This window comes from Poromitra crassiceps, assembly GCF_964638095.1.
Source record: "Poromitra crassiceps genome assembly, chromosome: 1".
NCBI classification, from domain to species: domain Eukaryota; kingdom Metazoa; phylum Chordata; class Actinopteri; order Beryciformes; family Melamphaidae; genus Poromitra; species Poromitra crassiceps.
This window is the reverse complement of record NC_139623.1, coordinates 60098070-60112465: the sequence shown is the minus strand read 5'-3', so window position 1 is coordinate 60112465 and position 14396 is coordinate 60098070. Positions and strand designations below refer to the sequence as shown.

Genomic DNA, 14396 nt, shown 5'->3' with positions numbered 1-14396 from the left:
ATCAAATAATATTCTCCGGTCATGAAAATCTACCATTGCACTGACACAGATAAATATTAAAATTCCTCAGCATAGTAAATTGTATTGTATCTCTCAAATCTAGCAGTATTTTGACTGGTTATTTGCTGGTTAGGTGGTTAGGTGCATTATCACCACCTACCGGACTGGTGTGTGGAAAGCAACACCCTTGTGTGGAGTCGTGCAAATAGTGCCAGCGACTGAGTCGAGTGTAGGGCCCCTGGTGCATCACCGCACCAGGCCCAAAAAACAAGTCTTCAGATTGAGTTTGTGTTCAGGTGAAGAGTAAATCAACTTTGCTATATTGCTATATATCTATTGGAGTTACCTCTCACTCTTAGCATCCTTGAAACACGGACATATACACTCCCTCTTAGTGTCTCTAGACTCACCCTGGGTCTGAAAGTGTTCAACAGAAAATAGTGCTGATAGTCAAAGGAGCTTCCCCCTTTTGGAAGGCAGACAAGTGATAGTCAAAAGGCACCGGTGGAGAGAAGTCATGATAGTCTCACTGTCGTCATGTGTTCCCCATGATCATGTTGTTGCTGATGGTCCATGGCTGTAGTAGTATGGTATGTAGTAGTATGTAGTAGTCCATGGCTGTAGTAGTATGGTATGTAGTAGTATGTAGTAGTCCATGGCTGTAGTAGTATGGTATGTATGTAGTAGTATGTAGTAGTCCATGGCTGTAGTAGTATGGTATGTACAGTATGTAGTAGTATGTAGTAGTCCATGGCTATAATAGTATGGTATGTATGTAGTAGTATGTAGTAGTCCATGGCTGTAGTAGTATGGTATGTATGTAGTATTATGTAGTAGTCCATGGCTGTAGTAGTATGGTATGTATGTAGTAGTATGTAGTAGTCCATGGCTGTAGTAGTATGGTATGTAGTAGTATGTAGTAGTCCATGGCTGTAGTAGTATGGTATGTATTAGGGATGCACCGATCGATCGGCACGTGACCGGAAATGGCCGATTTTCACGTGATCGGCCTCGATCGGTGATCTGCGCCGGTCACTCTAAAATGCCGATTCTGTGAGCCGATTTTCAAGTGACTGCGCGAACCCAAAAGCAGCGAGACAGAGTGGATGAGTTGCAGCCAAAACAAAAGCTGCCACTACACAGTACACACATGCCACAGCATGTCTTCGTCGGTGTGGAGCCGCGGAGGGGCAGGGTAGGTTGGAGTCCAGTCTCCAGTCTGAGCGGCTCGCTTCACCTCACCGTCCCCTCTTCCCCGACCAGCCTCCACATCACCGCTGCCTGCTGCTGCTGCTATCCGTCAGTCACGTTGTAACCCTAACCCTAACGTGTACAGCCAGGAGAGGACTTTTGTTTCGTATTGCGAATAGAACGACGAACATAATAATAAAACGCATCGGACCAGTGTGCAAGGTTTTCTGTGAGAGATGATTTTTTTTTCGAATGGCGGATTAAAAAAAACGCGCTCTGTGTGTAAACTACGATATTCAAACTGGGTCAACTCAAACTCATTTCCTCATCTAGGCTACTCAATAACAGCCAAATCCACAACTGTAGAGTGGGCATGGCTTCGAAGGTCTCTGGGCTCCAGACCTATAGGCTATAAACTCCTTGTCCATGGATAACATTTTGACGTTTATTTATTTTATTTTATTCGTTTATTTGGCAGGGACATAGGCCTATACAAAAAAACATTAAACCCCATAGGGGAAGAGATGCTTTGTAACAGATTTAGCCATAGGCTACTTTCCATCTGAAGCCCCTGTTCTGTTGCACCTTTTTTCTTTTGGAAAAGTAAATGCATGATAGCTGTGGGATATACTGGAATTAATTGTTTTATATTCATTGTATATGGTAAATGGTAAATGGTCTGCATTTATATAGCGCTTTTATCCAAAGCGCTTTACAATGAGTAGATAGTCTACATTCACCCATTCATACACCGATGGCGGCAGGCTGCCACGCAGGGTGCCTACACACCATCGGGAGCAAGGAGGGTTAAGTGTCTTGCCCAAGGACACAGCGACAGCAGCTGGGAGGGAGCGGGGATCGAACCGCCAACCCTTGCGTCATTGGCCGACCCGCTCTACCTCCTGAGCTAAAGCCGCCCCTATTGTATTTACACTAAAAAGAAAAGCTCTGTCCAGTAACCTGGAACACTTTTATTTTGAGATGTTTTTGAGTGAGATCGTCCTACCTCATGCAAATGATAAGAAATGTGACATGAATGTTAATTTTCTATTAAAGCAAAGTTAAAAAGTAAAAAAATAACCTGCCAATTATTGTTCTTAGAAAAAAAATCGGAATCGGCAAAAATCGGTATCGGCAAGTCAGACTATTCAAAAATCGGAAATCGGAATCGCAATCGGTGCATCCCTAGTATGTATGTAGTAGTATGTAGTAGTCCATGGCTGTAGTAGTATGGTATGTATGTAGTAGTATGTAGTAGTCCATGGCTGTAGTAGTATGGTATGTATGTAGTAGTATGTAGTAGTCCATGGCTGTAGTAGTATGGTATGTAGTAGTATGTAGTAGTCCATGGCTGTAGTAGTATGGTATGTATGTAGTAGTATGTAGTAGTCCATGGCTGTAGTAGTATGGTATGTAGTAGTATGTAGTAGTCCATGGCTGTAGTAGTATGGTATGTATGTAGTAGTATGTAGTAGTCCATGGCTGTAGTAGTATGGTATGTATGTAGTAGTATGTAGTATTCCATGGCTGTAGTAGTATGGTATGTATGTAGTAGTATGTAGTAGTCCATGGCTGTAGTAGTATGGTATGTATGTAGTAGTATGTAGTAGTCCATGGCTGTAGTAGTATGGTATGTAGTAGTATGTAGTAGTCCATGGCTGTAGTAGTATGGTATGTAGTAGTACAGCGTTTCTCAACTGGTGGGTCGCGACCCAAAGGTGGGTCGCGGGGCCGTTTTGATTGGGTCGCGGACATTGGCCCAAAAGAAAAAAAAAAAAAAAAAAAAATCATATTTCATTTGAGTTAAATTCAGATTATTCAAACTGGATTAGCCTGACCAGTTTTACTTGTTTAACAAGCTGAAGCATATGCTCTGCCTGTAATTCAAGAGAAGTCTGCCTTTTCATTTCATATTTAATTTTAGTTCAATTCAGATGATTGAAACTGGATTAGCATGGCCCCAGTTTAATTAAAAGTTATGACCAGTTTAACTAAAAAGCATATAGCCTGCCTGTGATTCAAGAAAAGTCTGCCTTTTTATTTCATATTAGTTAAATTCAGACTATTGAAACTGGATTAGCATGAACAGGTTAACTTGTTTTATTATTATTATTAACTTGTTTAAAAACATATAGGCATGTAATTCAAGATAAGTCTGCCTTTTATTTCATATTTCATACAGTTCAAATAAGACTTTCTGAGCATGACCAGTTTGACTTGCCTGTAATTCAAGTCTGCCTTATTTCAATTGGTTTTTAGCCCTAGTTGCACTTCTGTTGCACTTTTTTGTTCATTTGAGGTTTATAACGTGCATGAAGGCATTGTGTATTAAATTAATGCGCTATTTTTTGTGCAATAAATTTGAGTGGTTTAAAAAAAAATCTGAAATTTGGGTCGCGACTTCATGACAAGGAAAATAGTGGGTCCTGAGGCTACACCAGTTGAGAACCACTGTAGTAGTATGTAGTAGTCCATGGCTGTAGTAGTAGCATTTCTCTTCTCCCTTCCATCATTTGTGTTGCAAAGGACATTATCTGGTCAAGTTCTTCTTAATAGACCTCATTAACTTTGCTAATGCTTTAGATCAGCAAATAGACCAATATTGTGTTGCCTTGTGAGTGAATGAAATGGCAGTAATGTATATATATTCTGTGTGTGTGTGTGTGTGTGTGTGTGTGTGTGTGTTTCCCCAGGCCGTGGTGATATCCAGCCACAGTTGGACAGTGCCATGCAGGACGTGAGTGATAAATACTTGCTGCTGGAGGAAACGGAGAAACAGGCCCTGAGGAAGGCGCTCATAGAGGAAAGGCAGAGGTTCTGCTGGTTCGTAGCCATGCTGCGGCCTGTGGTGGTGAGTGCTGAAGGAGAGAGAGAGAGTCTGTGGTGGTGAGTACTGAAGGAGAGAGAGAGAGTCTGTGGTGGTGAGTACTGAAGGAGAGAGAGAGAGTCTGTGGTGGTGAGTACTGAAGGAGAGAGAGAGAGTCTGTGGTGGTGAGTACTGAAGGAGAGAGAGAGAGTCTGTGGTGGTGAGTACTGAAGGAGAGAGAGAGAGTCTGTGGTGGTGAGTACTGAGCAGCTCTATAGGTCGCCTGCGACCAGCAGCTCTATAGGTCGCCCAGCAGCTCTATTATAGGTCGCCCAGCAGCTCTATTATAGGTCACCCAGCAGCTCTATAGGTCGCCTGCGACCAGCAGCTCTATAGGTCGCCTGCGACCAGCAGCTCTATAGGTCGACCAGCAGCTCTATAGGTCGACCAGCAGCTCTATAGGTCGCCTGCGACCAGCAGCTCTATAGGTCGACCAGCAGCTCTATAGGTCGACCAGCAGCTCTATAGGTCGCCTGCGACCAGCAGCTCTATAGGTCGCCTGCGACCAGCAGCTCTATAGGTCACCTCCGACCAGCAGCTCTATAGGTCGACCAGCAGCTCTATAGGTCGCCTGCGACCAGCAGCTCTATAGGTCACCTCCGACCAGCAGCTCTATAGGTCGCCCAGCAGCTCTATAGGTCGCCTGCAACCAGCAGCTCTATAGGTCGCCCAGCACCTCTATAGGTCACCCAGCAGCTCTATAGGTCGACCAGCAGCTCTATAGGTCGCCTGCGACCAGCAGCTCTATAGGTCGCCTGCGACCAGCAGCTCTATAGGTCACCCAGCAGCTCTATAGGTCGCCTGCTACCAGCAGCTCTGTAGGTCACCCAGCAGCTCTATAGGTCGCCTGCGACCAGCAGCTCTATAGGTCACCCAGCAGCTCTATAGGTCGCCTGCGACCAGCAGCTCTATAGGTCACCTGCGACCAGCAGCTCTATAGGTCACCCAGCAGCTCTATAGGTCGCCCAGCAGCTCTATAGGTCGCCTGCGACCAGCAGCTCTATAGGTCGCCCAGCAGCTCTATAGGTCGCCCAGCAGCTCCGGTTGGTCGGTTCGTCCATAAAAAGTTTCTCACTCTTTGGCGGGCACAGTTTCGTCCTAGGAGGCTTAAATTTGGAATGGAGTTCAAGTGTGTGTACTGTATGTGAAGGTGTGTGTGTACTGTGTGACTGTGTGTGTGTGTGTGTGTGTGTGTGTGTGTGTGTGTACTGTATGTGAAGGTGTGTGTGTGTGTGTGTGTGTGTGTGTGTGTGTACTGTATGTGAAGGTGTGTGTGTGTGTGTGTGTGTGTGTGTGTGTGTGTGTGTGTGTGTGTGTGTGTGTGTGTGTGTGTGTACTGTATGTGAAGGTGTGCTTTTGTGTTCATGGCAGTAGTTGGCTAAAAGGGGGCGGTGTAGGGTGGGCTGGCCCTGCCATCCTGCAAATTCACGGTGGGGTGTGTGTGTGAGAATGCGTGGATGCATGTGTGTGTGTGTGGTCACATGTGTGTGTGTGTGTGTGTGGTCACATGTGCGTGTGTGTGTGGTCACATGTGCGTGTGTGTGTGGTCACAGCTATTGCGAATTCGCAAAAGCTAAAAGTCTCTTACAATATCCCTCTGTTCTTTCTATCGTGTGTTCTTTTAGGATGAGGAGATTTCTATGTTGGGAGAGGTCACCCATCTCCAGGCCATCTCTGACGACCTCAAAGCCCTGACCTCGGACCCCCACAAACTCCCCCCTGCCAGTGAACAGGTGAGGACAAATTTAAATGGTGAAACACTCTTAAGACAACAAGCTACGTTAAGTCTCTTTTTGAAGTTGATGCATTTGTTGTATAATATGGATTTCATATCATTAGAAGGCATAAATGGTCCTTAGCGCCTTCCATGGTAAACTATTAAAAAAAGGCCTTCGTTTCCCTTTGACTATACAGTATGTTCTTGATTTGATCACTCTCACATAGGGCTGCATCTAACAATTATTTTCATTATCGATTAATCTGTTGATTATTTTCTCGACTTGTTTGGTCTATCAATGAAATGTCACAAGATGGTGAAAAATGTCGATCACTTTTTCTCCAAAACCTAAGATGACACCCTCAAATGTCTTCTTTTATCGTGACCAACAGTCCACAAGCCAAAGATCATCAGTTTACTGTCATAGAAGACTAAAGGAACCAGAACATATTCACATTTTAAGAAGCTGGAATGATATCATTTTAGTATTTTTTCTTTTAAAATGTGTCTGAACGATTAATTGTTTATACAAATAGTTGGCGATTAATCTTCTGTGGATGGACTAATGGATTAAAGGAGTAATTGTTGCTGCTCTACTCATACTTCCTGGTCTAAATCAGCTCTGAGCTGTTCTTGTGACTTGTCCTGTTCACCAGTACTGAGGGGACATCAGCCATGCACTCTCCTTTTAAGCACTATAAATAGACTGTGACCAATGTTTTCTTCTGTTTCTGTCAGGTGATCTTGGACCTGAAGGGTTCAGACTACCATTGGTCATATCAGACTCCGCCCTCTTCCCCCAGCACCACCATGTCCAGGAAGTCCAGCATGTGCAGGTAGGCCCCCCATAGCCAATCACAAGGATCGGAACAACAAATTAGCCACACACACACTTTATCAGTCAAAAATACATGTCTACATACTGGATCTCTATTAGATATTTGTCCAGTGTTCTATCTCATATTTGGTCCAATCCATATCTGATGCATGGCAGTGTGAGCTCAGTGTGAGGGGAAGAGACAGGAACTTTTCATTGTTTGTCCTGATCTATGTCTGCCACCCAGTGGTGAATATGAGCTAGTGCCGTTTGTAAATACTCAATAATAAATTTCTCTGTACTGCTGTTTCATTTCTTGTTAAAATTGCCCATTTTATTACAGGCCTGCTTAACTAAATACACGTACAAAGAAGAGCATTGTTTTCTGACAATAAACATTTGTAGTGCAGTTAATTTTATGTGTTGATTGAATTCTCTGTAAGTTTTCTAATTTTAAGTGAACATCAATACTGTAGTCTGGGCCAGTGCTTTACCAAACAAACAAAATCTGGATATCAAAATATGTCCGTATCGTATATGTCCGTATTTCTCCAGGATAATCGGGAAAATAGAATAATGGGGAAAATGATAGTTTCCATGCTCCATCTTTGGGTCTTTTTGAACCCTGGTCTACTGTATGCTGTCTGCATGAACACCAGAACACCTGTTCAGACCAAGTCTTCCCCCTCTGTCCTCCCTGTCCCTCAATGTGTTTCTCCAGTCAGTGCACCTCAACTGTTTTGGTTTGAGGAGAAAATATTTCATGCCTGGGCTGTGTTTTGCTTTGCGTCTGTCATGTGAAAACGTTTGAATTTATCTTTGTTAACTGAAAACAAGATCCCCCACCCTTGATTCCAGTATAGGTGACTTTTTCTAATGTGGACTTGCAATGTTTTCACCTGACACCGCATTGCATGAGGCTTGTTATGTTGTTTACAAGCCATCACATTTGAGCTTCACAAATCACTGCTAGAATGTTACGTCTGTGATTTGATGCATTGCACATTTTTAAAATGACATATCTTGTGACATGCGGCCTATTAGCCAAGTCACAAAAGAGGTTGTTTGTGCATGATAGAGTCGTGTACTGCTAGTCTGCACTAGATATCATTTTGCCAGTTTGATGCATCATTTTTACTTTGCCTTGTAGTAGTATTTGTGTATTTTGCACATCAAGGTGCCAAATGTGTATATTTTGTCAGAATTTACTGCTAAAAGGTTTTATTTTACAATTTCAAATCATATTCTATTTTTTTTACATCATCTACCTCAGATGTTTTAATTGTTGCTTTCGAGTATCAATTCATACAATAATCAAAAACAGTATTTATGCTGTTTTTCGCTTTGATTTCATCACTGTGTTTTGTGTGATTATTCATTCAAAAAGATGTCACGGAAGCATGAAATCCTGTGATGAAACGTCATTATGATTTGATGCCTGTTCTGTTAGTGTGTTTTGTTCCTTTTGACTGTCTCAGTCACTGCCTGCTGCATCTTGGTGTGCTGTGTTAATTGTATCCCACCCTGTCTGTCTCCTCCACACTCCCCCCCCCCCCCAATCCTCTCCCCTCATCTCCTTCCTGTCTGTCTCCTCCACACTCCCCCCCCAATCCTCTCCCCTCATCTCCTTCCTCCTGTCTGTCTCCTCCACACTCCCCCCCCCCAATCCTCTCCTCTCATCTCCTTCCTGTCTGTCTCCTCCACACTCCTCCCCCAATCCTCTCCCCTCATCTCCTTCCTGTCTGTCTCCTCCACACTCCTCCCCCAATCCTCTCCCCTCATCTCCTTCCTGTCTGTCTCCTCCACACTCCTCCCCCCAATCCTCTCCCCTCATCTCCTTCCTGTCTGTCTCCTCCACACTCCTCCCCCAATCCTCTCCCCTCATCTCCTTCCTGTCTGTCTCCTCCACACTCCCCCCCCAATCCTCTCCCCTCATCTCCTTCCTGTCTGTCTCCTCCACACTCCCCCCCCAATCCTCTCCTCTCATCTCCTTCCTGTCTGTCTCCTCCACACTCCCCCCCCAATCCTCTCCCCTCATCTCCTTCCTGTCTGTCTCCTCCACACTCCCCCCCAATCCTCTCCCCTCATCTCCTTCCTGTCTGTCTCCTCCACACTCCCCCCCCAATCCTCTCCCCTCATCTCCTTCCTGTCTGTCTCCTCCACACTCCCCCCCAATCCTCTCCCCTCATCTCCTTCCTCCTGTCTGTCTCCTCCACACTCCCCCCCCAATCCTCTCCCCTCATCTCCTTCCTCCTGTCTGTCTCCTCCACACTCCCCCCCCCCCCCCAATACTCTCCCCTCAACTCCTTCCTGTCTGTCTCCCCCCCCCAAATCCTCTCCTCTCATCTCCTTCCTGTCTGTCTCCTCCACACTCCTCCCCCAATCCTCTCCCCTCATCTCCTTCCTGTCTGTCTCCTCCACACTCCTCTCCCCTCATCTCCTTCCTGTCTGTCTCCTCCACACTCCCCCCCCAATCCTCTCCCCTCATCTCCTTCCTGTCTGTCTCCTCCACACTCCTCTCCCCTCATCTCCTTCCTGTCTGTCTCCTCCACACTCCCCCCCAATCCTCTCCCCTCATCTCCTTCCTGTCTGTCTCCTCCACACTCCCCCCCAATCCTCTCCTCTCATCTCCTTCCTCCTGTCTGTCTCCTCCACACTCCCCCCCAATCCTCTCCTCTCATCTCCTTCCTCCTGTCTGTCTCCTCCACACTCCCCCCCAATCCTCTCCTCTCATCTCCTTCCTCCTGTCTGTCTCCTCCACACTCCCCCCCAATCCTCTCCTCTCATCTCCTTCCTGTCTGTCTCCTCCACACTCCCCCCCCAATCCTCTCCCCTCATCTCCTGCCTGTCTGTCTCCTCCACACTCCCCCCCAATCCTCTCCCCTCATCTCCTTCCTGTCTGTCTCCTCCACACTCCCCCCCAATCCTCTCCTCTCATCTCCTTCCTGTCTGTCTCCTCCACACTCCCCCCCCAATCCTCTCCTCTCATCTCCTTCCTCCTGTCTCCTCCACACTCCTCCCCCAATCCTCTCCTCTCATCTCCTTCCTGTCTGTCTCCTCCACACTCCCCCCCCCAATCCTCTCCTCTCATCTCCTTCCTCCTGTCTGTCTCCTCCACACTCCCCCCCCCAATCCTCTCCCCTCATCTCCTTCCTATCTGTCTCCTCCACACTCCCCCCCCAATCCTCTCCTCTCATCTCCTTCCTGTCTGTCTCCTCCACACTCCCCCCCCAATCCTCTCCCCTCATCTCCTTCCTGTCTGTCTCCTCCACACTCCCCCCCAATCCTCTCCCCTCATCTCCTTCCTGTCTGTCTCCTCCACACTCACCCCCCAATCCTCTCCCCTCATCTCCTTCCTGTCTGTCTCCTCCACACTCCCCCCCAATCCTCTCCCCTCATCTCCTTCCTGTCTGTCTCCTCCACACTCCCCCCCCCCAATCCTCTCCCCTCATCTCCTTCCTGTCTGTCTCCTCCACACTCCCCCCCCAATCCTCTCCCCTCATCTCCTTCCTCCTGTCTGTCTCCTCCACACTCCCCCCCCAATCCTCTCCCCTCATCTTCTTCCTCTTACTCTCTTCTCCCCCACCTTCCTTCTATCCACGTTGTTGGGGCGCGCTTGATTCTCCTCTCGGCCCCTCCCTCCCTCCCTCCCTCCCACAGTAGTCTGAACAGCGTGAACAGTAGTGACTCCCGGGGCTCCAGCAGCTCTCACTCTCATTCTCCTTCCTCCTCCTCTTCCTCCTCTTCCTCCCACCACCTCTTCCACCAACCCCCCCACCGCCCACGCCCCCGCTACCGTAGCTCCACGCTGCCCCTACAGGCCCCCGCTCGCCTTTCCAGCATCTCCTCCCACGACTCGGGCTTCATCTCCTCCTCACACGATCAGTACATCCCGTCCAAGTCGCTCTCACCTATGGCGGCTGAAACTAAGGTAAGAAAAAAAAATATTTATAATAATAATAATAATGGTACTTATTCCTTCAAGTATTGACTAGTCTGGCTGGCCAGCCTCCTCTCCCTTCTGTCCGAGGAGTCTGGCGCCGCAGGTCTCCATAACTGGGATAAACCCTCCCCTGCTCTACTCTGCTCTCCCATTGGAGGCGTCGGTTTCAGACGCTGCCGGATGTCCGCTCCCCGCTTAAGAAGCTCTGTCATTGGCTCCGACCATGTCAATCAGAGCGGCTTCCGCTCCCTCCTCCCTGTGTGTCACTGTAAATAGTGCCCTGCCGCCTCAGTGAAAACAACCACGCTAACTAGCTAGCAAGCTAACGGCAGAAACCTACACACTAGCTCGTTGCTACACGCTGAAAACGGTAAGTTGTATTGTTGGAAACTATTTTCCAAGGGCACTGCCGCTAAGCGCCGCCCATCGCAATCCCACTATGGAGACCTGCGGCGCCAGACTCCTCGGATGGAAGGGAGAGGAGGCTGGCCAGCGAGACTACCGGTAAGTATTGACAAATGCTCCATACTCCGTTTAAAAGGTCTTGGCTGATGCAGACTGTTACACAGTTGATTTCACTACTGTTGACAAAATGTACTATTGTATTTGGATAAAAGCGTCTGCTAAATAACGTAATGTAATTTAATGTACAGTAACTACCAGGATTTAGGATCCATATTTGTGTGACAAGACAATCAAATCAAGTATCTGAATATATTTGATTGGCATTTAAAGCATACTTATCAGCATCCGCATAGCCACAGGTAAGACTGAAGATACTACACTGTGTCATGTGATATACATCTAACTGTCATTATGCTTTATAGCTACTCCCAGTCCTGTACAGAAGGGCCCTATGAAATCCCTTTAAACTTTTTTCTAATTCTTTTTTTTTTTTTTTTTGCTAATTAAATTTTTTCTATTTTAATGTTTCTGAATTCTGTGTTTTAGGGTTTATGCTAATTTTATCATCAGAACAAGTGTCTAATAATGTGAAGGGATAAAACATCAACAATTTAATAAGATATAACAGTACATTTGTAATTATGAACATTACGCTATTTTTAACAAGTTAACAAATAAAAAACAGTACAGCCACAAAGTCCTGAATAAATTCTCGTCTTGAATCTGCTGATGGACTTGCACTAGTAATGGTTGATTGATTGATTGATAGATTGATTTTATTAATGTGTCATGCATTCAGCGGTGCCCGACCCTCATGGGTCTACAAGACGCACACAAAAATACAAAACACAACAATAAACCAGCACTAAAATGGTACAATTAAGTTAACACAAGTCGCAAGTCGGCATACTGCGCAAACACAAAATAGATCATTCCATCACTTTCTAAGCAAAATAGTTGTGGATTTTTCTGTCTGCGTTGTAGTTTGTGGTTTGAGCTCAACCATGAGGCTGGGTGCAGTAGTTAATGTTTTGTTACTAAGCCAGTAACCAGAGTTCGCCCGTCGGAGTACATTCATACATTTATGTCCAACTTTTGATGATGCAGTGGATGTGGTTTGGCAAGGCAGCGCTGACCCATATACAGTACAGTCTCCTCATAGCCTGGCTCTCGGTGTAGTTAGATGAGCTTTGTGAGGTGGGGGAACAACATTAAAGGGCTTCCCTGGCTGACTCATTAGACTTGGTTCCACTAACAGGGCCAAAGAGGCTTATACTTTGTGTGTCTCTTCATCTTTCTCCACTATCAAATGTTGGGGTAGCCTACAGTAGGAATGGGCCTTTCTTGAACAAGGGTCCAATGCCTCTAACATAACACAGCTAATCTCTTAGCATTGGACCTCTCTATACCTGTACAGCCCCGCCCCCTACACTCAGCTGGCTGTCCTCCTGTGCTCAGCCCCGCCCCCTACACTCAGCTGGCTGTCCTCCTGTGCTGCTGACTAACTGTGCTGAGACATTTGACCATGTTGCTTCTGCTCTCTAACAAACGGCTCCTCTCTTGTTTTTTACCCCCTTTTGTCTACCTGCTGATCTGTCATTCTTTGCAATTCTTCACCTCTGTGCACCCATCCCCTCTTTATCTCCCTCCATCTCTCTCTGTCTCTGTCTCTACCTCCATCTCCCTCTCTCTCTCCCTCTCTCTCCCTCTGTCTCTCCCTCCATCTCCCTCTCTCTCTCTCCCTCCCTCTCTCTCTGTATCTCCCTCTCTCTCCCTCCATCTCCCTCTTTCTCTCCGCCTCTCTCTGTCTCTCCCTCTCGCGGTTGCCCTGGCTGTCTGTCTCCAGCCTTGTCCCAGTCCCAGCTCCTCTGAGGCATCAGAGACTGGCCAGCCTCAGAGTGACTGCAGCTCCCCTTCCTCTCTAGCTGCTGCTCCTGCACCGACGCACTGCTGCACCGAGCAGGTGAAACACTCACTAACCCACCATGCACTTTGCCCCTCTCTGGCTCCTTAGCACTTATCTTCTCCTGCTCCTTCACACCAAGATCAAGGCAAGCTCCCAACTCGCCTACTATAGCATCATCAGCTTCCTCAGTCAGATCTCTTCAGAACATTTCTGAGGGCATGACTTGTATTTCCAAAACTGTCGACCCATTTAATTTGTGTTTTGAGTTGACATGATCAATGTGCATTCCTTATCTTTGTGTTTTGAGTTGACATGATCAATGTGCATTCCTTATCTTTGTGTTTTGAGTTGACATGATCAATGTGCATTCCTTATCTTTGTGTTTTGAGTTGACATGATCAATGTGCATTCCTTATCTTTGTGTTTTGAGTTGCCATGATCAATGTGCATTCCTTATCTTTGTGTTTTGAGTTGACATGATCAATGTGCATTCCTTATCGTTTCATTTGAATCATTTCTCATCAGTGATGTGTGTTTTTTGTTTAGTTTGCACTGTTACCTGTTTTGCAATCTGGGCATCCAGGACAGACGGACGATATTTTGGGGTTTCTGGTGTTGAGCGGACGTCCGCTAACCTTGCTTGCAAGATGGATAACCTTGTGAGATCAAAAGAGATTCTCTCGATGTAATCCATCTTGTCATGCACAGGCAGTTAAGATGATTGGCCGAACCATGGCCGGCTCGACGAATCAGCGGCAGCCTTAGGCAGGCTTAGGCTCGTCTGGGCAAGTAGTGGGTACATGGTCTTTGTAGTTCTTTTCACTCGTCAACATGGCTGCCGCCGCGAAAGTGACAGGCAGTCTGAATGAAATTGAATGTAACGTTCCCAATTCTATGTATTAAATTCTAAAAAAACGACCCTCAACATTTGGGAAGGCTAAGCCACACAACTAGTTCATTATAATCGAACGTCATGTTTCGAAGGCGACTTTACGACGATGAGGACGGTGAGGACTCAATCAATGGATGTTCAATCAATGGAGATCAGGGCCCGTATTTATCAAGCGTCTCAGAGTGCCATTTTAGTCGTAAGTGCTGATAATTTGTGAAATTTAGTCCTACTCTCACACTTAAGAATAAAAGCTTTTTATCAACCCTCTTAAGACTAGGAAACACTCCTACTCCCCCAGCTATTTAGGAGTCCTCAGGAGGTGTCCTAAGTGGTTAGGAGTTGCCAGCAGGGCAATGTTGACATCATGGCATTCAGGAGACAGAGACGTGCGCGAATCTTCTCCACTAAGCACAGCGTGTCATCCTCCCTCCAATTCGGCTTTCTTTTGAATTCCATGTTTGCTCATCATACAGCCTATAGAACCTGGCTATATAGGGTAGTCAATTGACAGCACACCAGTTTCGAGTCAGTTGTGGGATTGGGTGGATTAGGAAACATTTAGCCTATTCTTGAGTCATTTTCAATGTAGGCTATCTTGTATTATTTTGTTGATAATTTCTTCTGAAATTATTGGTGAATATATGCTACACTCCCATTGT

At 46.2% G+C, this 14396-nt stretch overlaps 1 protein-coding gene across 3 annotated transcripts in view; it reads left to right on the top strand.

Moving 5' to 3' along the window:
- The window catches only part of LOC310786345 (protein MTSS 1-like), a 247430-nt gene that overhangs the window by 220757 nt on the left and 12277 nt on the right, over positions 1 to 14396 (top strand). For 2 of the 3 annotated variants that reach the window (XM_083647540.1, XM_083647539.1), the window contains exons 7-10: positions 3885 to 4042; positions 5683 to 5790; positions 6513 to 6610; positions 10252 to 10522. In XM_083647540.1, the coding sequence (XP_083503666.1) occupies positions 3885 to 4042; positions 5683 to 5790; positions 6513 to 6610; positions 10252 to 10522 (635 nt within the window). The remainder of the gene's footprint in view (positions 1 to 3884; positions 4043 to 5682; positions 5791 to 6512; positions 6611 to 10251; positions 10523 to 14396) is intronic. The other variant, XM_083647541.1, reaches the window with a different exon arrangement.